This window comes from Pollachius pollachius (assembly GCF_949987615.1).
Source record: "Pollachius pollachius genome assembly, chromosome: 4".
NCBI classification, from domain to species: Eukaryota; Metazoa; Chordata; class Actinopteri; order Gadiformes; family Gadidae; genus Pollachius; species Pollachius pollachius.
The window spans coordinates 34,234,030-34,259,218 of record NC_136937.1 but is presented as its reverse complement, the minus strand read 5'-3'; the positions used below and the strand labels follow the sequence as shown (position 1 = coordinate 34,259,218).

The 25,189-nt window shown below is 41.1% G+C and overlaps 3 protein-coding genes across 24 annotated transcripts in view; 1 reads left to right on the top strand and 2 right to left on the bottom strand.

Annotated features, from left to right (window-relative positions):
- The window catches only part of LOC307074772 (NACHT, LRR and PYD domains-containing protein 3-like), a 408,596-nt gene that overhangs the window by 40,340 nt on the left and 343,067 nt on the right, over positions 1 to 25,189 (bottom strand). The window lies entirely within an intron of this gene.
- On the top strand, positions 1,853 to 9,258 carry LOC307075100 (uncharacterized protein; the record flags this gene model as incomplete). Its single annotated transcript, XM_079735605.1, has 11 exons — positions 1,853 to 3,666; positions 4,067 to 6,173; positions 6,258 to 6,332; positions 6,501 to 6,545; positions 6,635 to 6,676; positions 7,042 to 7,086; positions 7,222 to 7,305; positions 7,410 to 7,463; positions 7,915 to 7,986; positions 8,301 to 8,456; positions 9,248 to 9,258. The coding sequence occupies exons 2-11, from the start codon at positions 5,204 to 5,206 to the stop codon at positions 9,256 to 9,258; spliced, it is 1,554 nt and encodes a 517-aa protein (XP_079591731.1). The 5' UTR covers positions 1,853 to 3,666; positions 4,067 to 5,203.
- LOC307074776 (tripartite motif-containing protein 16-like) overlaps positions 12,985 to 25,189 on the bottom strand; it is a 33,259-nt gene continuing 21,054 nt past the window's right edge. For 6 of the 7 annotated variants that reach the window (XM_079735118.1, XM_079735115.1, XM_079735116.1 and 3 more), the window contains 2 exons: positions 18,667 to 18,771; positions 12,986 to 14,649 (listed from right to left, as the gene is read on the bottom strand). In XM_079735118.1, the coding sequence (XP_079591244.1) occupies positions 14,087 to 14,649; positions 18,667 to 18,771 (668 nt within the window). In that variant the 3' untranslated portion in view covers positions 12,986 to 14,086. Of the gene's footprint in view, positions 14,650 to 18,666; positions 18,772 to 25,189 lie in introns of all 7 variants that reach the window. The other variant, XM_079735114.1, reaches the window with a different exon arrangement.

Here is a 25,189-nt window from a genome sequence, read left to right as displayed (position 1 = left end):
ACAACAAAATATAATTCGAGTACTTTTTGGGTACTCCAACTCAGTTGCCATCAACCATGTCTCCCTCCAACTGTTTCCTGTGCCTACAACTGTTTTAGAATAAAAGTCCTTGCTACAATAATTCACTATTAAATAGCCTTATTAAACTGTTTAAACTCATCATGTGTATTTCTGCATCCCTTCTCACTGACGGCAGTTCGCGCCTTTAGTAACACACAAACTGGTGTATGGTCCTAAGATAGACTAGCACTGACGACCCAACCCCCCACTGCTGTAACACGTGATCGTAGTTCGCGCCTTCATTTAAACACAAACTGGTGTATGGTCCTAAGATATACCTTAATGTACCCCTCCCCCAATTTCAACCTGGCAAGTTTGCGGGATATCTCCTCACCTAATGCAAAAGTTTGGATAACAAGACTTGGATGGATGGTCAAGACTGATGTATGAATGCATGCAGGTAAGAAAAATGTTCACCAAAGCCATTTCTGTATAACTCTCCACAGCTATTTTGCTAAAATGTGTACAGTGTTTGACGTGTAAAGCATTATTTCATACGTTTTTAATCGAGTAGAACTTAACATTTTAGGGAGGCTAGTCAGTGTTACTGAAAATCGCTAAGGAAAGTTAGTTGCTGGATTTGATCATAGCTTTGCTGCTTTGCGTATTTTACCCGACAAGACGGTTTTAATAAAGTGGAGGTTTCATGCTTTTGACAGTTTTATTAGGTAAATGTTTGTCGTGGAGCGTTCGATTATCTCGGCGTCTTCAACTTGCTTTTGCACTATTGGAAAATTCTGGCATAATAAAGAAGTCATTTTAAGTAGCATTACGTCTTAATTACATCTTGCACGCGCGATCCTGATGGCTTTGCCCACTTGCATGCAAACGTCATATAATTTTCTTTAACAACATAGCCTCGAATGATTATAAGCTCAAGACTAGTGGGCCTAGCCAAAACGGATGAACTAGTTCGAGTTGATTAATAGTATTTGCACGTTTTTGTTACAGAGAAGCCATGGAGTCAGCTAATGACAGCACAATTTCACAGCAATGGTCAGAGAAGGTATGTGTTTTACCCTGACTTCATTACTACTGTTTTAATCATCTTTTCAGGCTGCTTTCTGTGCATGGTTTTAATGGATTGTAAATGACTTTATCAGACTACAGATTTACATTACGAGAACACAGGACGAAAATGCTATTGGTGTGCTATTTAGACATTCAAAATGCACGATATTTTCCAATCAGTACACTCCCGTAAGGTTCTTATGCAACTGTTCACTCCTCCAGTAAATAGGACGGACCTTAGCTACGACTTGGCAACGGGAGGTATGGTCCACTCAGCTATGAGCTAACGTTATGCATTGTACATGACTCGAAATCTTCCCAGCTTTTATTCCACAGATACTAGGGTCTATAGCATATAACCGCGTTGTCTGATTACAGTTGAATTCATTTTTCACAATTTACCGGCTCTCGTTTTGAAGAAAATCACCGCGCCATTCGTTTCAATGGGAATCGCCACGGTCTATACTTCAACATAAGGTGGACTTTGAAATTCGTCCCAGCCTTTATACCCAAGATACTATAGGGTTTATAGCATATAACCGCGTTTTCTGATTACAGTTTAATGCATTTTTCACAATTTACCAGCTATCGTTTTGAAGGCTGAACGGACAAGAGTACTAAAGTGTGACGTCACGTTTCGAGCGCAACAGATTTTCGGTTCTACACATACCAAATTAACAAGGGGAAATCCTATGCCACACAAACCTTTTATAGAAAAGGAACAATCTTTTTGCGAATTGATTTGTGAGTTCGCTTTACCAATGATGTAAGTAATATTGAGAATAGATTGTCTTCATATTAAAAAAAAAACTAAACTAAACTAACGTTTACAAACTTTTCCTTTTAATACCCCAGGGGAATACATGAACGCCTCGACATTTTTCGAATGGTAGTGATTTTCACCTCTTGAAATTGATTTATTTTAATTTTGAAAGAAACAACACATGGAAGCAATGGAGAACGCCATCTCTCGTTCGGTTGTTTAGAACTGAAAATCCGGTTGCCAGGACAACGTAACGTTTTCACTTTAGTACTCTATTTGAGTTGAACAACTTAGCAGGTGTCCATATAGCCTATATAGGGTTAGCCTAATTGAACTAGTTTAAAAAGAGAAAACATTTTGACTAAAAGTTGACTAAAATGTAAGGACTTTTCGTCGACTAAAACTACAAAGGAAAACAATGACTAAAATGTGACTAAATATACTAAGCATTTTCGTCAAAAGACTAAGACTAAGACTAAATCTAAAATAAGTGACAAAATTAACACTGGAAATAGATTGTGCCAATGGAACGAGGAAATTGGGGGGTTCCCGTTGCCAGGCCGCGCTATGTAGTACGTATATTTCGTATATTTTTTTTGTCCTATGCCAAACGCATCCCTGAACATGACGTGTAGAATGAACAAACATTAATGACACTTTTTTTGTGTTTATGACTGTTGTCATTAAACGTCATTTGCTTTTTGTAAAGTCTGCACCCCAAACAGCGTCAACTTTACAAAAAACAAATGACTCTTTCTTCCTGAAGCAAATCTGTTTTGTCCTGATGTTTCAGCTGTGGTATTCTCTAGTTATCTTGTTAAAGTTATTTTAATAAAGTATGATACTTAGTATTGGCGACTGTCTCACAAATTTCAGTCGCCAAGCAGCTGAGTAGGGGAAACTAACGTGCCCGACGCACTAGATGTCCAAACTTCCAAACAATCAAGTTTCAGTTTAGGTTGCTTTATTTAATCTTCACAGTATCCAAGCATTAAAAACATCAGTGAGTCAGACAGTTCATATCCATATTATCCACAGTAGCGATAGAATCCACAGGTTCAGCAGTAATCTATAAACGAGACTTCAAGTATATCAGGATAAAGTGCATAAGCGAGGATAAAGTGCAAGTGCAGACTCCCAGCAGGATAAAGTGCAAAGTGCCAAAAATGGGAAGCATAAAGCGGTCAGCAAAAAGTAGGCTTCCCCCATCACCCACTCACTAACTAACTCTCACCTAGCGAGTGAACAGGTGATATTTCAAATCACTACTGCCACCACCACCACATGACCAATTAGTGCACGTCATCACGTAGACACACCCAAACACAAGACCCAAGCCTTTGCCTGTCCGTAACACTGAGTGTGCTCAGTAAAACTTGTGTGATTGACATAGGATGTTTTAAATTGTAGGCTTTGGGCAGATTGAGACAACGTATGGATGGATTGCGCCAACACCATGATGAGTGTGCAAAAAGACATCATTTGGTTCAAGACAGCATACCTGTTAGTACTTCTGGTTTGCTTTTGGAAGACCTGCAACAGGTTACTATCCACATTATTCTAGTAAAAAAGCTACTGTTATGTTAGCTGTCAACTTTGCTCTACTGTGGGGTATCCCTATGGATGCATGTTCTTTCATAGAGCCACCAGAGCTTACTGTAATGCATCACTGTGTGTTTTGGAATCTTGTGGATAGACAGTCATTTCAAATGTTGGTTGTATTCTAATTTCATAGCATTGTGAGTGTGTGTAAACTTGTCTGTCTGTCTTAACATCCATTCATCTAGGAAGAGCCAGAGCCACCTCCTCTAGAAAGGACAGACAGCGTATTCGTAAGTGTGGTGTTTGAATTCTTTGACATTCAAAATAACTGGTGATGTAACTCTTTATCCCTTTATATATATATGTATACATGTATGTATGTATGTATGTATGTATGTATGTATGTATGTATGTATGTATGTATGTATGTGTATATATATGTATGTATGTGTATATATATATATATATATATATAAATATTAGCATCAACAGTGTACAGTACAGAAGGTTTGCAGAAAGGCTGTAGTAGTTGAATAATTCTGGTTATTTTACCAGGTCAGGGTTAGTAACCTGCTTGTCAGAAGGTTTGTGACAAAGTTGTTAGTCGGAGGTGTTGGCAAGTTGTCTATTGTTGGTGAAAAAAAAAATATATATTTTACAATTCAAATGGTTGGCTTCATATCAATTTAGTTAACCAAGAAGATGCTGAACATTACTGAGACTGAGTCCTCCAGTAGTGAAAGTGTAAGTGACGAGGACAAGGAGTATGTCCCTCAAAAATCTGAGGAATCAGATGGCTCCTCTGATGAAGAGCCTTTGAAAGTGCCGGTGAGTTACTTTAAATGTGTGAGAACCTTGAATGTCTTACCTGCTGAAGTCACACTGTGAAGATCTGCTCTTGTAGTTTGTTAGTAGAATATGACAAATGGTCTTGCAATTTAAAATGTGTCTATATTGTCACATGTGCATGCACAATTTACAGTTTACTTTTGTTCTTGCCGATTTGCTTTCAAGATTCCACCCAGAAAAGTGTACAAGAGGGTCAGACAACTGCCAGAGGAAAGTGAAAGTGCAGTGGAGAGTAGCAGTACTTCCGTGGTTGTAATGAACGTAAAAAAACTGAAGGATGGGACAAAAAAGTACCATCAGAAAAGAAACTACTGCCTTTTTTGTGATAAATGTTACCCAAAGCTTGCGCGCCATCTCGAACAGAGGCATGCTGATGAGGCAGAAGTGGCCAGAGCACTGGCATGTCCAAAAAGATCTAAGGAAAGAAGGCTGCAGTTAGACTACTTACGGAAAAGGGGGAACCGAGCCCATAACGTAGAGGCACTTAGAGAAGGGAAAGGTGTGGTAGTGCCTTGCAAACAATCCAGTGGTGCCAATGCAGATGCCTCAGACTATCACCACTGTCCCAATTGTCAAGGACTTTTCAAAAAGAAGTTCATGTGGAAGCATATGAAACGGTGTGCTCTTTCACAGAAATGTGGTAAAGCTAAGCCAGGAAAAACGCGAGTTCAGTCTTTGTGTGCATTTGCTCAGCCAGTTCCTGCTGGTGTGACAACCAAAACATGGAAAATGATAAGTAACATGTGCCAGGACAAGATCGCACAGGCAGTTCAAAAAGACAGATGCATAATTGCATTAGCACAGCAATACTAAACAAGAAAGGAGCGTCACAGGATGAGCATATCCGCGCAACACTAAGAGAGCTTGGAAGATCATTGCTGGCTGGACAGGAGGTCACTCCTCTGAAGAGTATTGAGCAGTATGTCATGCCATCAAATTTCCATCATTTAATCAGAGCAGTAAAGGTTGTTGCAGGTTATGACGAGAACACCAACACCATCAAAGTCATCTCTGGCACTAAAACTGGGACATAGCATAAAGAAAGTAGCAGACCTTGTTGCATGTGAAGCCCTCATATCAGGAAATCAAGACAAAGCAAAGCTGATTGAAAACTTCCGCGAGATATATAGAACACGGTGGAATGAGTTCATTTCTGCGTCTGCTTACCGAACACTGCAGGAAGCTAAATGGAATGCGCCTCAGCTTATTCCATTTACTGATGACGTCAAAAAGTTGCACCTTCATCTGGATGAGAAACAGGAGGAATACTCCAACGTGCTTTCCGGTGACCAGACGCCAAGAAACTGGACCAATCTCGCCAAAGTGATCCTTGCCAAAGTTATCCTGTTCAATCGGCGTCGACAAGGAGAGGTTTCCAAGATGTTGTTGACGACCTACTTGTCCAGGGTGTCAACACCTGTACATGATGACATCGCTCATGCCTTATCGGAGGTGGAAAAAATTCTATGCAAATACTTTTCACGCATGGAAGTAAGAGGGAAAAGAGGAAGGAAGGTGCCGGTGCTATTGACCCCTGCTATGGTCAAGTCATTGGATCTGCTTGCAAAGGAGAGATCAAATTGCGGGATCCTACCTGACAATGACTTCTTATTCGCCAGGCCTGGCAGTGCATCTCACTTAAAGGGGTCAGACTGCATTCGTGTCTACGCAAGAGAATGTGGAGCTGAGCAGCCGCAGACCCTCTCTTCGACGAAACTCAGAAAGCAAGTGGCCACCTTGAGCAAGGTGCTGAACCTTACAGACACCGAACTTGATCAGTTGGCGGAGTTTTTAGGGCACGACATAAGAATCCACAGGCAGTATTACCGCTTGCCAGAGGGGACTCTGCAATTAGCCAAAATAAGCAAAATTCTGATGGCATGCGAGCAGGGAAAGTTGGCAGACTTCAAAGGGAAAACATTGGAAGAGATTACCATAGAGCCCAGAGGTAAGAAGTGTAGGGTGTAGGGAAAATGACCATGTCAATGTATTGTGCTTATTTTGGCTCATTTGTGTTTTGACTGTTTTCCAGAAACTGTTCAGACAATAACAGAAGAGTTGGATGATGAAGAAGAGAGTCTGAATGAAGAGTCCATTGAGGCCAGTGGTAAGGAATTTGTATTTGACTGTAAATAATGTATCAGTAGTGGATAGGAAGAGGTCTTTACTGAAACAGAATAATAACAGTAGAAGAGAATGGAAATGCCAATATTGTCTACATGATTGATTACAATCTTCTAAGTAGATGAACATGATACCCATGTTGTTTTTTCAGGATCCAGCTCCTCTGTGAGTCGTATGACAAGTCAAGAAGATTATGGTATGTACTTGGAAACAGAATGATTGTTTTTTCATTTCAGGAAGTTTCCAACATTTCAGGGTATTTTGAAAATGTTGTATTTCCTCTAGACTCATCGGTGCCACCGAGCCAATTCAGTGCAGATGTTTCAGGTAATGTACTGAAACAATTTATATCGTTTTGTCTTATGTTTCAAATAATAACTGCATGCATTAATATGTAATTGGGGGTGGGTGATTTCAGGATAAGGAAAATATTTTTAAAAAGTGTGTTCTCTAATTTACTACCGCCTAACCAAAAGTATTTTTAATGCAAGGTTAAGGAGCAGACTTTTAGTCAACCTCTTAAAGAATGGTGGGAAGCAATTTCTTTTGCTTCTGACCTTTGCTTCTGACATTTGTTTTAGTATTTAATATGTTGTTAATTATTAAGTAGTTTTGATTGGCTGTAAATTAACTAGTGTGAGTTTGTGGATAGTTAATGAAGGTCTTATTCTCTTGCACTTTTCCTATGTCAGAATCAAGTTCATCTTCAGAACTTTTGCTGCAGCCTTCTGACTCAGGTATTGTCCTCAAAAAAGTGCTGTAAATTAATTTCCTTTGAACACAGAATTTAAAGTAAACAGAATTAATATGAAATTCACTTTTGAGAAAAACTATTGTGCGTATACTTGGGTTATTCTTCCTTGTTTTTCTAGACTCATCAGTGCGACCCCAGCGCTGTTCCACCCCAAGACGATCATCAGCTTTTAAACCTTCATCTTCATCATCAGACAGCAGAGGTATTTTGGGAAATGTCTTCCTAAGAAGGTCTGTATTTTGCACAATTAATGTATATGGACATTAATTATCTTTCCACTATTCTTTTCTCTACATTTTGTCTCAGTCTCACAAAGATCAACCAGTTCAGCAGAAAAGAAGCCTAAAACAACTCATTCAGGTATGGAATGTAAGGGTTCATGTCTGCCTTCATGGTTTCCTGTTAGTTAGATAATTCTAACTGCAAATCAACACTTTATAAGTTAAAAAGCTGATAAGGTCTTTGTCAGGAGTGCAGCTATTAAATACTATGTTACCTTGGTGCTCTTAGGCTTAGGAATTGCAGACATAGATTGTGTAAAAAAAAATAGAGACACAGAAAGCTTTTAATTCATTTTTTGTTTTTGTTGTTTTGGCCTACTCAACAATGCGTTTGAGCAATTTAAATATGGTTGTCACTCAAATTTTAAAGCAGGTGAATCACATGATCAATAAAATAAGTTCAATCTTAAGTAAACTGTAATGTTGTTTCAATAAGGACTAGGTAGAGAAAGTTCAGTAAGGTTGTTGAGCAAGAGTGAAACGTTTGTGATCATGATTTACAAGTGTTATCTAAATGTTGTGTCTTTCAGACCCGGCACCAAGTTCCCAAAAAAAAAATGGAGTGACAAGGAAGTTGCTGCTGTGGAGTCGCAAATGGGAAGGTACTGACTGATTGACCTGATTCTAACTTTTTTCTTGATAAGTTGCCCACTTGCCCACTCACTACACGATAGTTGCGTTTCAATCCAACTGATGCGAATTAGTGATGCGCATCCGTGGTAATGCACATAAATAAAATGTGCATTAATCACCGTTTCCAACACCTGTTGACAGGGACGTTGGAAGTATTTTCTGACGGGGGATGGTGTCAGTGGTGGTCCGGGCGTAAATTTTGACATTGGTTTACTATCTGTCTGTCTTGTTGCTTCTATGTTGTGCATGGGGAAATATTGAAGCTGTCTCATCCTATCCTAAGGTTCATCACAAAGGGCACAACCCCCGGAAAGGAACAATGTGAGGAGTGCATCAGAAGGAGTCCTGAAGCGCTCAAGAACAGGGACTGGAGGGCAGTTAAGTACTATGTCCGGAATAGGATTGTGTCTCTCACAAGGAAAACATGAGGACATGTTTTGTCAGGGGGGGGTGGGGGGTGGCAGGACATCTTTTTGTTGTCGGGGGATAAGGGGGGGGGGGGGGTGGCAGGACATGTTTTCGTTGTCAGTACTCATCTGCTCTCCAGTCCCCATGTTTTTGTTGTCGGGGTTGGGGGCAGGACATGTTTTTGTTGTCAGGGAAGGGGGGAAGGGGGGTGGCAGGACATGTTTTTGTTGTCGGGGGGGGGGGGGGGGGGGGTTTGGCAACATTGCATTTTAATTTTGTAAAAGTCAGTTCACTTGAAATTACTGTACTGTACTGCAAGTTATTGCACTCTTCACCGAGCCAAGTCAGTGCAGATGTTTCAGGTAATGAAACAATTTATATTTTTTTGTCTCATGTTTCAAATAATAACTGCATGCATTTATATGTAATTGGGGGTGGGTGATTTCAGGATAAGGAAAATATTCAAAAAAAAGTGTGTTCTCTAATTTTCTACCGCCTAACCAAAAGTATTTTTAATGCAAGGTTAGTCAACCTCTTAAAGAATGGTGGGAAGCAATTTCTTTTGCTTATGACATTTGCTTCTGACATTTGTTTTAGTACGGTATTTAATATGTGGGGGGCACTGATCTCAAAAAGAAACTGGATAGCGCTTCGCATGGTTTCAAAGTGAGGCCACATGCAAATCATGGCGGCCATTTTGTTGGGACTACTTTCCTGCCTGAGACCAATGATTAGTAGAGAGTAGTCCCAACAAAATGGCCGCCACGATTTGCGTGTGGCCTCACTCTGAAACTGTCAGAAACCATGGGATGTGCTATCCAGTTTCTTTTTGAGATCAGTGGTGGGGGTGGCAGGACATGTTTTTGTTGTCGGGGGAGGGGGGGGGGGGGGTTTTAGCATTTTATTTTCATTTTAAGTCAGTTGACTTGAAATTACTGCACTGTAATTAATGCACTCTTCAATCTTTATTTTGAACAGAAAAAGTGTAATAAAAATACAGTTTACAAAGCACAACAATATAATGTCTTTAGTGGTAGTACTAACCTGGTCTTGACCAGCCCCTCGTTCTACACTATCGTTTCGTACAAGGATACAAGGATACAAGGATGTTTATTTGTCACATGCATATGATTACTAATGTAAAGAATGCAGTGAGTACAGTACAGAGGGACTGGACATTCAGGTATTGAGAAACGATTGTTTACTGGAGGTGTTTACATTCAAAAAGACTGGATCAGCCCTTGACTGATAGCCTGTAGTATTCTTGCACTGCCTCACTCCGTTAGCTGACTGGCCAGGTCATGAATTCTCCTGGAGGAATCCAGGTCAATGGCTGAAATCCCAGACGTAGCTACGAAGGGAGAAGATAAGCGAGCGGAATTGCGTAGGAAGGCTTTGGCCAGGCTATGGTAGTACAGAAATTAAGGTGGGATAACAGTTACATGGTCAGAAAACTGTTTAACTACAGATGAGGGTGGATAATATTCATAATCCACTTTGGTCTCCACTTGGTTTTATACACACACTTGTTTGCCCCGCCTTGAGGGGCGGCGACAAGAGGTCCTAACATGCTGTCAAAAAGTGAGGTTTGGTTTACATGAGTGTTTCCACAGTTTCAAGTGCACATGATCAAACTGATTTTTTTCTGAACCTAGTGATGTCACTTTTACCCCTCTATGTTGACAGAAAAGCAGGGTCCTCAGAATGATTGGCCCTACCTGGAGTCCTAAAAAGGTCACAAATGCAAGACTGTGTGTGTGTGTGTGTGTGTGAGCGAGAGAGCGCAGGAGAGAGAGAGAGAGAGAGAGAGAGAGAGTGTGTGTCGTGTCGGTCAGATTACCGGTGTGTGTAAGTCCTGGTAAATGACCAGGCGCTCAAATAGCTGTTGTAGTTGCATTAACTACATCCAAGCTGAAACGTACTATTTTCTCTAAAGGCTTGGCCTCACTTGGCTTCCTCAAAAAAAATCCCCACGCCACGCCACTGGTCTGAGAGAGCTGGACCTGAGTACCAATGATCTGCAGGATTCAGGAGTGAAGCTGCTCTCTGCTGGACTGGGGAGTCCACACTGTACACTGGAAACTCTCAGGTCAGGTTTTCTAAATGATCACACAGTTACACTACAAGTTCTACATCAGAGGACGTTGAACAGATTTCCCTCAAAAAAGGTAACAGCTCTAAATAAATAAGTAGAATACGTCCTCTCAGGGCTCAAGACACATTTTATACTGCTGCCACTAACTTTCTCATTTGTGGCACCCTAACAAATGTAGTTGCAGCCCTTTATTAGACGTGGTTATGTCCTTAGTCACGTACCATCGATCTGTGTCCACTCATGTGAACAGATTTACTCTCTTTAAATAAGCTGTTAATGTTTTGATAGCATAGGGGTTCTTCCAGAATAGTGCATTTCTTCCCATGCTTTTGAATAGCGCTAGTGCTGCGGTGACATTTCAATGAAACTTTGCACGAAGTTCAAACCAGTGGTTTAGTTTTCTGATCAAAGCAGTGTGTTTCATGGGAACTTAAGTTGGTCGTGTTTCCCAGCACACCGGCGCCGCAATACAGTCGCGTTCACACTGAACTAAACCTTTGCAGTCTGTATGCATCGCAGCGCCATTCCCACTCATCTTATCAAACACAAGACCTCATCTCACTGTATTTGTGTTGCCATGACAGTGAAACATGTGCATTGAATTCAGTCTGTTAATAATGCAGGGCTCCAGACTAACTTTTTTCACTTGGGGCACACACCGTAAATCAACATGCCAATGAGATTTTTTTCATTGTATTACTGATAAATATTTTGATAATAGATGCAGAAATTACAATGTGCGGTTTCAAATTCAGTTTCACATTTTATTGTGATTCTCATCGATACCAACCTTTTCCACGTGTGCGTGAATGCGTTCGTCGAGCGCGACAGGAGTGCGACTGCTTGTCGTGCCGCTTGACAGGACGCTGCGCCTCCTCTCTGCCCGCTGCGCCTCCTCTCTGCCCGCTGCGCCTCCTCTCTGCCCGCTGCGCCTCCTCTCTGCCCGCTGCGCCTCCTCTCTGCCCGCTGCGCCTCCTCTCTGCCCGCTGCGCCTCCTCTCTGCCCGCTGGCCTCTCCATTGAGAACGCAGGAGGCGCGACAGACCCCTACCGTGTGAAAAGCCCTTTATGGCACATGAAGTTCTGACTGGGTTCGGGTACCCGCGGGTACCCGATGGACAGGGCTCTACGCTAACTTTTTTTTTCAGGAGCACTCGTCCCCCTTAGTAAAAGAATTTAGGAGCACAGAAAAAAAAATGGGGGCCCAATAGGTTTTTGTTTAAAACAATTATTAACGTGCAGAAGTTGCAATTGGGAGGGTGGGGGGGGGGGGGGAATCATCAGTCCAAGGATTGATCAGGTATACGGCTACTCGAATTCTGAGCTAACCAGGGCGGGATTTAGCGTGAACATTCATTACGGATGTTGACCAGCACCTCCATGTGATGACCCCATCCATGGTCCTGCCTGCTGCGGGTTATGGCCATCAGGGGCTCCAAGGTCCCCCTGTTCAGCCTGGAGTCTGGCTTCAGGTCTGTCTCTCCGTCCAGATAGAGCCGAAGGACTGGCATGGCGATGTTTTGGGCTCCAGCTAAAGCAAACATTGTGTTAAGTTTGGTATTTTGCTAAACTGTACAAGTTGATATATGATTTAATATCAATCAGGAAACCCCTTGACACAGCCACGTCAGTTTTAATATGTTAATTTTTTTATCAGTTTTCCTTACTTTCTCTCGCTAATGATATCGAAATCAGTGCAAGTTAGTATACATTGATCTTTTCTGTCACTACTCCAATCACAATGGCATTCTGTATTTTGATTTTGCAGTTGCTGTTTCCAGAGGAATTCTCTTTGGGATAAGGGAAACTGTCCTACTTATTCCTCTTCTGTCAATCATTTATGTTTTTCACGCTAAAATATTAATTGAATTCACAAGTCTCTTCTGATTGACATGTTTATATTCATTAAATGTTAGAGTCCATTATTACGAGTATCTAAATTATTAGAGTAGTTAGGGCTGTATTAAACCGCTATTAATAATCAAACTAAATAACTATAAACACAAGCGTTAGTAAGTAAGGACAATAGGAAGGGCTCATGTTAGGTAGTTTGGTATCTTAGATTGGTTGATATATTTACCGGTTGACGACGTCGGCGATTCAACACAAGACACCTTAAATGCCTTGGATGAGCTTCCCTTCGCCTCCGTTTGTGCCTGAGAAGCAGCAATTGTGCCAGCAGCAGCCAGACAACAACAGGAACCATTGTTTTGCTAGCTGTCACTAGTTACCGCTTCTGACCTAACTACAGTTTTTACTCGCGAGCCATCAATTAGTTATAACTAGGGAGCTTGCAAGCCAAAACGACTCGCGAGATACAGTTATACTTAGCTTGCTCGTTAGGCTTGTTAACTAAACAAAATACATCATTACGGCTTACAATCGGAACACAAAACCATAGTTAACAAAACCAAACTTTCACACCATCGAAATGTCAACAATTTATTTGGGATTTAACATAGAAAATGTAACATTCAAAATTAATTAAAAACCTTGATCAAGGAAATGTAACATTCAACATCAATACAACCTCCAGCTTTCCTCGTGAGTGCCCAGTTTGTTTACATGATGTGGGCGCAGCTGTCTGCGTCACACAAATACCCGGCGCGTTTACTGACGCAAATGACGTTTAGAAATGTTCAGCGTAGTGTCCGAATTCTCCTTTGTTCATTCCCTATATAGTGCTGTATATCATAAACACTATATAGGGAATAGTCAGTGAGTTAATAGGGGAACGATTTCGAACACAGCAATTGAGTGTGTGTCCGTCTGTCTGTGGCTTCTTTCTACAACCGACACAGAGACAATAAATAAACAATAAACAATAAAATCAGAAAAGATTTGTCGATTTATTTATAATTTCTGATTAATATATTATTATTCTTAAGACATTTATGTAAGCATTATTCACTAATAAAACGAGAAATCATTGGCTGAACACACAAAAACATTCAGTTGGATCCACTGAGTTGTTTATTACAATTATGCTTCATTAACAAATAAAACAAAGAAATAGTCCCTTACATGTACACAATAAACACGAGGACTAAAACAATAGAATAAAATATAAAATCTGCTTTAAATCAGGTGTAAATCAGGATTATGACAAAAATGATAATATCTTAAGACCAAAACTGGTTATGTCTGAAAATATACAAACAATTACCATCTAGGTGTTTTATATACATTTCAGATAATAAATGTGCTGATCTATCTATGGAAGATTGTAAAAGTCTCCATGTTTTATCATGCTATACTTTCCAGAAGAGAGAGAGAGGGAACGAGAGAGAGAGAGAGAGAGTCAGAGAATGAAAAGAGAGAAGGAAAGAGAATGAGAAAGAGAGAAAGAAAAGAGAGAGAGAGGGAGAAAAAGAGAGAGAGTGAGACACTATAACCGCAACAGAGACACTGAGTCATCAGTCCTCTCAGGCCTCCAAAGCCTCTTCATCAAAAGCCTCTCATCCTCTAACGATAAGGTTCCTTCTGAGTGTGTGTGTGTGTGTGTGTTTGTGTATGTGTGTGTTTGTGTGCGCATAATCACCAGCTCGTCCGCCTGTTTTCTTTTTTCTACAACCGACACAAAGATGCCGAGGAACCCACATCACCATCCCAATACAACCCAAACCCAGGGAGGAGGTCCTCCTGGGTGAAGGTGGCCTGGAAGGTGTGGATGTGTGTCAGTGTGTCTGAGGACCCTCCTCCATCTTGGGACACTCTGTAGAAGGACAGAGAGCCAGCAGGCCGGTCCAGATACACTCCTACTCTGGTAGAGCCAGCGGGGGGGAGAGATATGGCTGTATATCTACCGCTGTACCGGGCAGAGTAACCATCATCACCACAATAAAGACACCAGGACTTGTTGTTCCATCCAAGCCAGCTGTCATCACCCCCTCCTCTCCTTGGGATTCCTCTGTATGTCACTCCTATCCTAACATCTCCTTTCCTCTCTACCTCCCAGTAGCAGCGGCCAGTCAGAGCCTCTCTACCCAACACCTGGGGCCGGGAGTCAAATCTCTCTGGGTGATCCGGATACGACTGGTCCTCTCCAACCAGCGTCGCCTTTCTGTTGTCCTTAGACAGAGAGAAGTATCTGTTGGCTGTGTTTAGGTCCAGTGTGAGTTCACAGGCATCTGAGGGGAGAACAAGACATGATTAGCTGCTGAACCATTCTTCATCGTCATCATCAACATCATCACTAGTACGGTTCTCCTGCATTCTTCTTTTTATTCTCTTTCACTCCTTTTTTGATCACTATGTCTTCTTCAAACATTATCATAGAAAGACAAAAAATATACAGTATGATAGGTACTATAGTGGAATCACGTGCTGTCAACATTCTAAGCAATAGTACATATTGTGTTTAACATGATTAAAGTTAATTGGAAATCCCATGTGTGTGTTAGTGGCTGTCCCAATCATAAAATTTGAAACCAAGACAAGTACATTTACTCCCTCAAAAAGTACACTACATAAACATATTACACATTAAAATGTTCGGCATGATGAGCTTAGTACTCACATGCAATATCTAAGCAATATTTGTAAATCTTCCAAGATATTCAACTTTTGGTTTTCCCAATACACATCACTCAACCTTCAAAGGGACACCTGTGTAAACAGACCGAACAAGGTGAGCTCACATACAGGCTGGAGATTAACTGATGAACCATGAACCGGCCCACACATACTATATATAATTAGACATGTACTCATACATGCATACTATATATATATAGATATGTACACATACATATATACTATAAATTAGGTCTGGGAGAGTTAACGAGTTGATCGCGTTAACGCAATCTTATTTTAACACTATTAATAAAAATTGACGCATTAACCTGTGTTCTCCTTTTTTTCCTTTTCCTTTTTTTCACTTTGATATTGAAAGGTTTTGCCCACAGAATGTCAACATTCATATCAGTTCTACCTACTATTACCTACTAATTCAATTACACTTGCAGTAATCGACTGCCTTATTACAATTCCCAAATCTGTGGTGTTCCGGAAGTTTCATAGTTTCAGTCAATATAACTCCCTCAAGATCACTTGGTCAAGTTTTTGGTTATTAAGTACATTTGATATGAATGATAATGTGTCATTTCATTTGATAATCTCATTTCCTTTCAATTGGAGTGTTTGAAAATTGAATTTTAAAAGTGTGATTAATCGCGAGTTAACTCATCGGCTCACTTTGCGATTAATCTCAATTAAATTAATAAATAGTTTGACAGCCCTAATATATATATTGTGGCAGACTGCAGGGAAGAGTGAGGGTATGTCTGGGAACCTGCTGGCTCCACCCCCAGGCCATACATGGACTTCCTTCCCTTAACGACGCATGCCTGGGGATCATTAAGCAGGGGTGTTTGGGCTCAAAAGGGCTAAGATACTACAGACAGGGGATGTGTGATCTTGGAGGGCTAGCGAACTACAGACAGGAGCTGTGTGATCGTCTGGAGTTGCTGTACGGCCGACGAGAAAGAGGTAGGTGGAAAGTGTTGGACTGATTACGGACAGTATCCTAGAGGAGCTGGATGACCCTTTTCCCACCTGGGGGTTTAGTTTACTAGGTAAATAAACCATCCCTTTGAACTGGGGCCTGTACTACGAACCTCGATTAGTGGGTTAGCGAGGTATGTTGGGCTCAAAGCCTGGGTTAGCTGGGACATGAAAGTCGATCTCTTTTAGCGTCGCTGTCTCACCATGGTGACTTATACTCTCAACAAAACCTGGTCGGGAGCAGGTTTTCAGCTAAATCTATCAGGAGATCGGCTACTTAAAGCGACGCGCAGCTTCCTAGCCCCTCCTTTGACAATGGTGTCACCATTTATGGGTGTTCCCGTGGACCTCGGAGCCCGTATCGTACAGGGGTCTCTCCGACAGAGGCTCTTTCGGGACCGGTCCCTAAGCATTGCCTGAGAATATTCTTGATGAGAGATACGGGTTCCCATCAGAGGGTATTCCCTATTTGATCGTCCTTGTTGGACGTTATGTAGACAATGCTTACTGTTGCATATTGTGTCCCCGTGAGAGAGCGGTAGAGTGGAGGAAGCGCGTCGGTCTTGAATTTCTGCGCAGAGGGCTCGACTCCCAAGTGACGCGCATTTATGTGAAGCTTAAAAGTCCCAATTCTCATGCATATTGAATACTTATTCACTAAAGGTGATATATATTTTTGTGCTTATTTTAAACTTGAACCCATATTTCAAGGCCGTGCTGACACCACATCTATGGGGGTAAAAGGCATGATGTAAACCGGCGAGATTTGAACCCTGGTCGTTGGCGTTCGGGATTTATACTAATCCATTATGCCACCGCCGCTACCTCTCAGCGGTCGAAAACATATGCGATACATTTCTTACAATACAGGGTGTATTTAAGGTGAAGTCTCTAAATTATAGAATAAGGCAGGTTGGACGTTGCTTATGCATTTTGAAATCATCATCAATCTATTGGGATTAAGGGCGAATAATTCAGCATTTTTAATAGTTATTTTATAGACAACATGCATAATATTTTCACTTATGCGAATTTATATAGACTGCTTGATCTATCTAGTTTGTAAAGGTGAGTAAAATGAAACGATAAACGCCCCTTTCACGTGAACGCGCATTGAACCTAAAACGGAAAACCTGGCTCGACTAATCGAATCCTAAGTGAGCTTCATAGTACCATTTAACTCGTCTCTGTCGATCCAGGCTTTCCCAAGAAAGCCTGGATATGTTCAGCGAGGTTCGTAGTATACCCCACTGCTCTGTGTGTTGTGTCGTTATATCTATTCAACTTCCTTAGACAGAGAGAAGTATCTGTTGGCTGTGTTTAGGTCCAGTGTGAGTTCGTGGAAACCCCACACCCACTGCAGCCCGCTACTGTGTGTGTGTGTGTGTGTGTGTGTGTGTGTGTGTGTGTGTGTGTGTGTGTGTGTGTGTGTGTGTGTGTGTGTGTGTGTGTGTGTGTGGTAGTTGCCTTTTCGCGACCATGGATAGCGCTGTTGTGTTGTTGTTGGTCCTCAGCGGTTTAGCGATTGTGGCCTTTTGGCCTTACAGGCCACCGTTTTGTTGCAGGGATTCGCCCGCGCAAGCGCCATTTTTGTCAGTTGTTTGTTTCTCTGCCGTAAGGTAAGCTGCATAAACGGTGCTCTGTGTAAATGTAAAGTACTTATGTTTTATCCGTATGTTTTGTGGTAGAATGCTAGCCGTAGGTGAATCCTTCTCTTCTTTCTTTTCTTTTTTATACTTATGTCAGTTGTTTGCTTCTCTGCCGTAAGGTTGAACGTTTGAGCTGTGAATGAGAGAAATAAACGGCGGCGTGGTCCGAGCCATAAATCAAGAAAACCATCCGTGTGTCCCTCCTTCCGCACCCCCCCCAACACCTACACCAAACACAACGCAGAGTCCGGGTGTGGAGTGGCGTGAGCTCGCACGGCCTGGGTTACATACATATGTGTGTGTGTGTGTGTGTGTGTGTGTGTGTGTGTGTGTGTGTGTGTGTGTGTGTGTGTGTGTGTGTGTGTGTGTGTGTATGTAGACACACAAATAGTGTATATATGAAAAATAAATGTATTTTAGGTCTTGTTCTGTGTTTAATATAATTGGTGATAATGGCTCTGTGATGAAGTTATAACGTTGCTGTATGGCGGCGCCACGTTCAAGCTCTCATTGTTCAGTCAAATTGTCAAACTACAACCACAAATGATAGCATCTTACTTGTGTCATTATTAAGTCGTGTTTGATCACATTAAACCACCATTAACAGATCTGTCAGTGTCTGTGTGCTTTAGAGCCTACTTTTATGACTTATAATTGAATGTAGTGATGACGCACACACACACACACACACACACTTCATACCCCTTACTTAACCATTCCACTGACTTGACTCAAACATTTCAAGCTTCATCACTTTAGTTCAGCTATCTGTTTTAACTCTTCTACTTTTACTAGATTTTTCTAGCTTTTCTTTATGTCTAAAGCTACGTAGCTTTATTAATCGTTTGCGAACTCACTTTACACTGCAGCACTCACCACGTTGTCTTCAGGAGAAACATTTTACATGTTAAATATATACATATAGTTTAAGAATATTGGAATAGTGAATGTACATTTGACAGCCCTAAACCAAACATATAATCATATACTTACACTTCTTCAGAGTTGATCTAAGTTCAGGCAGATTCTTCATCTCCATGTTCAGTGTCTCCTCCAGCTGATCCTGGGAACTCCTCATGAGGTTAGTGGGTGGAGAGACTGGTGAGGAAACCCAAGAAGAGGGATCAAGTTCAATAGGAAGTCCTTGGTTGGGAAGACATTCATGTTTTATTTTGATCCTCCCCTCTCTCTCACAGCCAGTGTTGCCACAGTTACCTTGAAAAAGTAATCTGATTACTGATTACTAGTTACTCCTTAAAATAGTCACTTAGTTACTTTACTGATTACTTGATTTTAAAAGTAACTAAGTTAGATTACAATTTACTTTATGAGTTACATTTAGCTGTGACAACACCCCCTGCCGCCTCAAAATGAAAATTACAACCGGTTTTGTCAATAACTAACCTTTTGCTTCCCCCCCCCCTGTCAACAATTGTTCTCCCCCGGTCAACAACTGGTCTTCAACCCCGGTCAACAATTCTGCGCAGGGGGCTGGTAGGGGGAATTCAGGGGGCCCATCAGTACCTCTTGTATACAGGGCCCAGAATGTGGTGCTCCGGCCCTGGGTGCACGCACTGACACACGGCTTTCAACCGCTTCCGCCAACTTTTGATGCTTAGGCAAAATATCACGGCGTGCTTTACGGGGAAATCACCGGACGCAGCTCCACACACACACACACACACACACACACACACACACACACACACACACACACACAGCACCGCGCGACTAATTCCGCCGCTAATAACAACTGGTGGCGCGGACTCTGGAGAGTCAAGGTCGACACTCGCCTCTGATAGATTGATGGCTTTGGAGACTTACCCTTCACACGCACACACACTCTCACACAGACAGGCAGACAGACAGATAGACACACACACCACTCCATCGCTCTCAACGCCAATCGGTGATAAAAATCCGGTAAAAAAATTTAGAAATAGTAGCGCACAGGGACTTTGATGAGTAACTTTAATCTGATTGGACTTCCGGTTATGGCGCGCTGCTAGGCAGACGTGTGAAAGAGAGCTCCCATGCACAATTCATAGAAAAATAATCAGGAAGCCACTAAGAATTACCAAACAGTTACTACTGATCCAAAAACACAGCAAACAGCCATAATGCCACCGAAACTGCAGCCAAAGACTTCAAAATCTACTAAATCAACCGATGATTCTTCCAGCCCGACGATGCTAACTAGTTCCAATACTAGCGACGACGACACAATTAGCCCTGGTCTAATTCTCAACGCTATCCAGACAATGAAAGAAGATTTTGTGTCGAGGTTTGATGGGCTATTGGGCGCTATTCAGGGAGTGCAAGGCGAATTAAAGTCATTGACTGGCCGACTGACCGAAGCTGAAGACCGAATTGGCGCCAATGAAGATGACCTAACATCTCTGAAAACACAGACCACCACCATGAAAGCAGCTATGGAGGAGCTTGTGCTAAAGGTGGATGACTTGGAAAACCGAGCACGCCGCTCGAATGTGCGGTTGGTGGGTCTGCCTGAGTTAACCGAAGGAGGTGACGTGCGTAACTTTTTGGAAAAGTGGATTCCTAAAGCTCTTGGTGAAATGAACTTTACTGGGCCATTGCTTATAGAAAGAGCACACCGAGTTGGTAGACTCAACAGTAAAGATGGAAGCCAACCAACCGCTACACGCCCTAGAGTGGTGGTGATGAAGTTTCTGAACTACGCCGACAAGGTTCGAGTGATGAAAGCGGCCAGAAGCAAGGGAAAGATACTTGTCGACGATAAGAATGTCATGTTTTTTCCCGACGTGTCGGCGGATCTGCTAAAACGTAGAAAAGTCTTTGATTCAGCAAAGAAAGAACTAGCCTCCCTTTCTATCCATGACCTGCGTTACGGAATAATTCACCCAGCTACACTTCTGGTGACCATCAAGGGAAGACGGCACACGTTCGACACTGCATCTGAAGCGGAGGCTTTTGTGCAGGAATTAAAGTCCCAAAGCTAGGCAACGCTGGGTGGTGAGAAAGCTAACGTGTTTAGTGCTGACACAATACAGGTAACTGAATTCTTCCTGGACTGTTTAAAGAATGCAGCCGCAATACGGGCGCGATAAGCTTTTCCTGGACTGTTTAAGACTGTTAATTTAAGTCTAATGTTTTGCTGCAAAGTGGTTATTTCTGATTGCAATACACAATAAGTTAACTTTTAATATTTTGCATGGAGCTCCAACATGATCGCTGAGCATGCTGTTCCTCGACATGTGGGTGGACCAGCTTAGTTCCATAGTCAGACTCTGTTCAGGGGTCTATTGGAAGTGTGATCTAGGGGAGGGAAGCGTGTACTTCGTTTGGGGAAGTACACCCTATTGTGTTTACGTCTACGTCTTAAGGCACATATTTTTATTTTCATTTGTATTAATTAAGTTTTCTCTGTATTGTATACTCAATTCCAACCCGCACATACAATGTAGTATTATATCATGTCATTTGAACTCCAGTTCACCTCTTGGAATGTAAGAGGTCTAAACAAACTTGTCAAGCTTAAGCAAGTAATGAGTAGGATTAAACAACTAAAAGCTAAGATAGTCTTTCTGCAGGAGACACATTTAACACCTGAAGATGTAGTAAAAGTGAGGAGGAGGTGGCCAGGTCGAGTTTTTTCTGCTTCATCTCGCTCACGTGGGGTAATCATTCTGATACATAACTCCCTACCCTTTCATCTCATTAATGTGGATGAAGACCGATATGGGAGATACATTATTATTCAATGTGAAATACTCTCAATTAGGTTAAATCTGGTAAACTTATATGGACCCAATGATGACAACCCGTCTTTTTTCAGAAATCTGTTTTTGTCCCTGGCTGATTTGTCTGGTAGTTTCATAATAGGTGGAGATTTTAATTGCACTCTCCAACCAGAGATTGATAGATCCACGGGGATAGATACCTCCCATGCCCAGACACGAAAGGAGTTATTACAATATATAAAAGAATTTAATTTAACTGACATATGGAGAAGAGACTATCCTAATCAGTCAACCTTCTCATGTTATTCTGCCACCTGCCAGACATTCTCCAGACTTGACTACTTTTTGGTCTCTGCTTCCTTGATGTCAACAATCACAAGAAGCTGGTACGACAGCATTGTAATTTCAGACCATGCTTCAGTTTCATTTAGACTAAACATGCCAAAGTCACTGAATTTCTCCATGGGGTGGCGCCTTCAGTCATTTTGGCTGAAGGATCCAGAATTTATGAAGTTTATTGGGGCACAAATTGATGATTACTTTGTAAATAACACAACTCAAACATCAGCTGCTATACGGTGGGAAGCATTTAAAGCCTTCCTGAGAGGACATATGATAAGTTATACAAGTTATAAACAAAAATCTTGGAGGCTGGAGATGCAACAGTTAGAAAAAAAGATAAAAGAAACTGAATCAAAACACTTCAAAAATCCTTCCCAACAGTCCTTTAGAGAACTTAATGAATTTAGAGCTAAGTATAATGTTTTATCTGTCAATAAGGCAACTAAAAGCCTGCTGAAATTGAAACAGTCCTATTATGAGCAAGGGGAAAAGGCTAGTAAACTCTTAGCTTGGCGTATTAAACAATCAGAATCTGAAAGAACAATAAATACTATTCAGCTAGATGATGGGTTGGAGACTAGTGACCTTAAAGAAATTAATAAAGCTTTTAAAGGTTTTTACGAGAACTTATACAGCACAGACTCTTCAGCCTCAGCCTTGCAAAAACAAAAATACTTTTTGGATTCATTGAACATCAAGCCTCTTGAAGAAAACTTCCTGGATGATTCAGACCTAGACTTAACCATTGAGGAATTATCTGCAGCCACTGGGAGTATGAAGGGGGGTAAGACGCCTGGCGAGGATTCGATTCCCATTGAAATCTATAAAGCTTTTCAGGAAACGCTACTGCCACCTTTACTTGAAATGTATAAAGAGTCCTTAGATAGTGGGTCCTTTCCCCCTTCTCTAAATATGGCGGTAATCACACTATTGTTAAAACCAGGTAAAGCATCTAACCTTTGTGGATCGTATAGACCAATATCACTTCTTAATAACGATCTCAAAATTCTCTGCAAAGCATTAGCCAGACGGTTAGATACACTTCTACCACAAATGGTGCACTCTGATCAAAACGGCTTTGTTCAGGGACGACAGGGTTTTCATAATATAAGACGAGTTCTTAATATTTTGTTTGAAAATTCAGGGTGTATGGACACTGCTATTTTGTCATTGGATGCCGAGAAGGCCTTTGACAAGGTGGAGTGGCACTTCCTGTTTGAGGTTCTTCAAAGATTTGGCATAAAGAAGAAATTTCTCTGTTGGATCAGACTACTTTATGCTGACCCCCAGGCTGTAGTTTTAACAAATGGGCTATCTTCAGCACCCTTTAAGTTGTACAGGGGCACAAGACAAGGCTGCCCCCTGTCTCCACTGTTATTTACCCTGGCAATTGAACCGCTGGCCATGGCAATTCGCAACCATACTAGTTTTAAAGGCATAAGGATAGGAGATACGGAACATCGCATAGCACTGTATGCTGATGATGTCATTTTGTTTTGCTCTAATTTGAAACAGACTTTACCAGCTTTATTGGACCAAATTAACTTTTTTGGCACCTTTGCGGGATACAAAATTAATTACTCGAAATCTGTAATATTATTCTTGAATGAAAGGGAACGACTACACCCCCCAATTCCTACTCCTTTTACGGTTTCACTAAATGGCTTCACATACCTGGGTGTTAAGATTGCCCCTACCACTGACAAAATTGTTCCTAATAACTACAATACCTTAACAGATAAGGTCACCCAACTTATAAATAGATGGACAAATCTACCCATTTCTATGATTGGGCGTATAAATGTATTGAAAATGTCAATTTTACCGAAGTTTCTTTATCTCTTTCAATCTATTCCACTTGCTCCTCCACCCTCACTCTTTAATTTTCTTAAAAAGCTTTTCTCTAACTTTATATGGAACAACAAGCGTCCCAGGCTCAGGCTTTCCCTGTTGTATTTACCATATGATAGAGGTGGTTTACAACTACCAAATCTTGAGTGGTATTACTGGGCAGCTCAAATCAGAGCAGCAATGTTTTATTTTGAGAGAAACCACCCTCCAGCTTGGGTTTCAATAGAAGCACATTTAACAAACATACCTTTAAACCTGTACATCTTCTCTGCTAAAAAACATAAACTAATCAAACATACTAAAAATCCTTTTCTCAAAAATACATTAATGGTTTGGCACAAATCTCTTGCATACCTAGGAGAAACAGCTAAACTATCTCGGTTCTCTCCAATTTTTGGTAATGATGACTTCCAACCTGGTAGAGCAGACCCAGGGTTTAAAATATGGGCAGCCCAGGGTATAGCTAAGGTTGCTGACCTTTACAATGAAAACTTGGTTCTCATGTCATTCGAAGAGCTTAAATCAAAATATGGGATTCCTGCAAAACATTTTTTTAAATATTTACAATTTAGAAGCTTCATCCTTTCCAGACAGAGCAATGATTTGAAGCTTCCCCCCCTATCCACTCTAGAAGATTACACTTTGAAGTTTTTACATTCTAGGGGACAAGTTTCATTACTCTATGAGCTTTTTGTAAGCAAGTCTAAAGAATCATCACAGCGCTCACTTCAAGCATGGCGGAGGGACTTGCAGGATAATGTAACTGAGGAGGAATGGTCAAAGGCATGTTTTCTAGCTCAGACCCAATCCGTAAATACAAACTCCAAACTAAATTGCACCACTTTAACCCTAACATACCTGATACCTGCTTCAAATGTAAAGACCAAAAAGGTACCTTATTTCATTGTATGTGGGAATGTCAAAAGACACTTTCTTTTTGGAGTAAGGTGGTGGACCTTGCTAGCCAAATCAGTGGCAGGAAAGTGCCTCTTAGTCCTAAATTGTGCCTATTGAATATCTATCCAGAAGACTTCACTACCTCTAAAAAAATTAGGTCTCTTCTGAATATTTGTTTTCTGGAAGCCAAACGATGTATTGCTCTCTCATGGAAATCAGATACACCCTGTGCCACATCACAATGGTTGAAGGGAATGACTTCTTACTTAGCTTTGGAAAAGATAAGTTACACAACAAAAAATAGACTTGACAAGTTTTGGGAAGTATGGAACATTTTCTACAACTTCCTTGAAAATAACAACATGGATGTTGATGGTTGGTTGGATGATAAGACGGATTGAGTATTTTTTTTTGTTTTGTTTTGTTTTCATTTGTTCTCCCCTGTAAACAATGTAAGTTAGCAGATGTAATTTCAATGACTGTAACACACTGTCTACTGTGACAAGAACATCTATTATATGTGCTATATGTGAGAACAAATTGCATTATATGTGCCTTGTTGTGTTGTCTTGTATTGTTTGTCTGTAAAATGAACAAAATTCTGAATAAATATATGTTTAAAAAAAAAAACTTTAATCTGATTACTGGTTTGGAAATAGTAACGTGGTAGATTACTCGTTACTGAAAAAAGTTGTCCGAGGCCA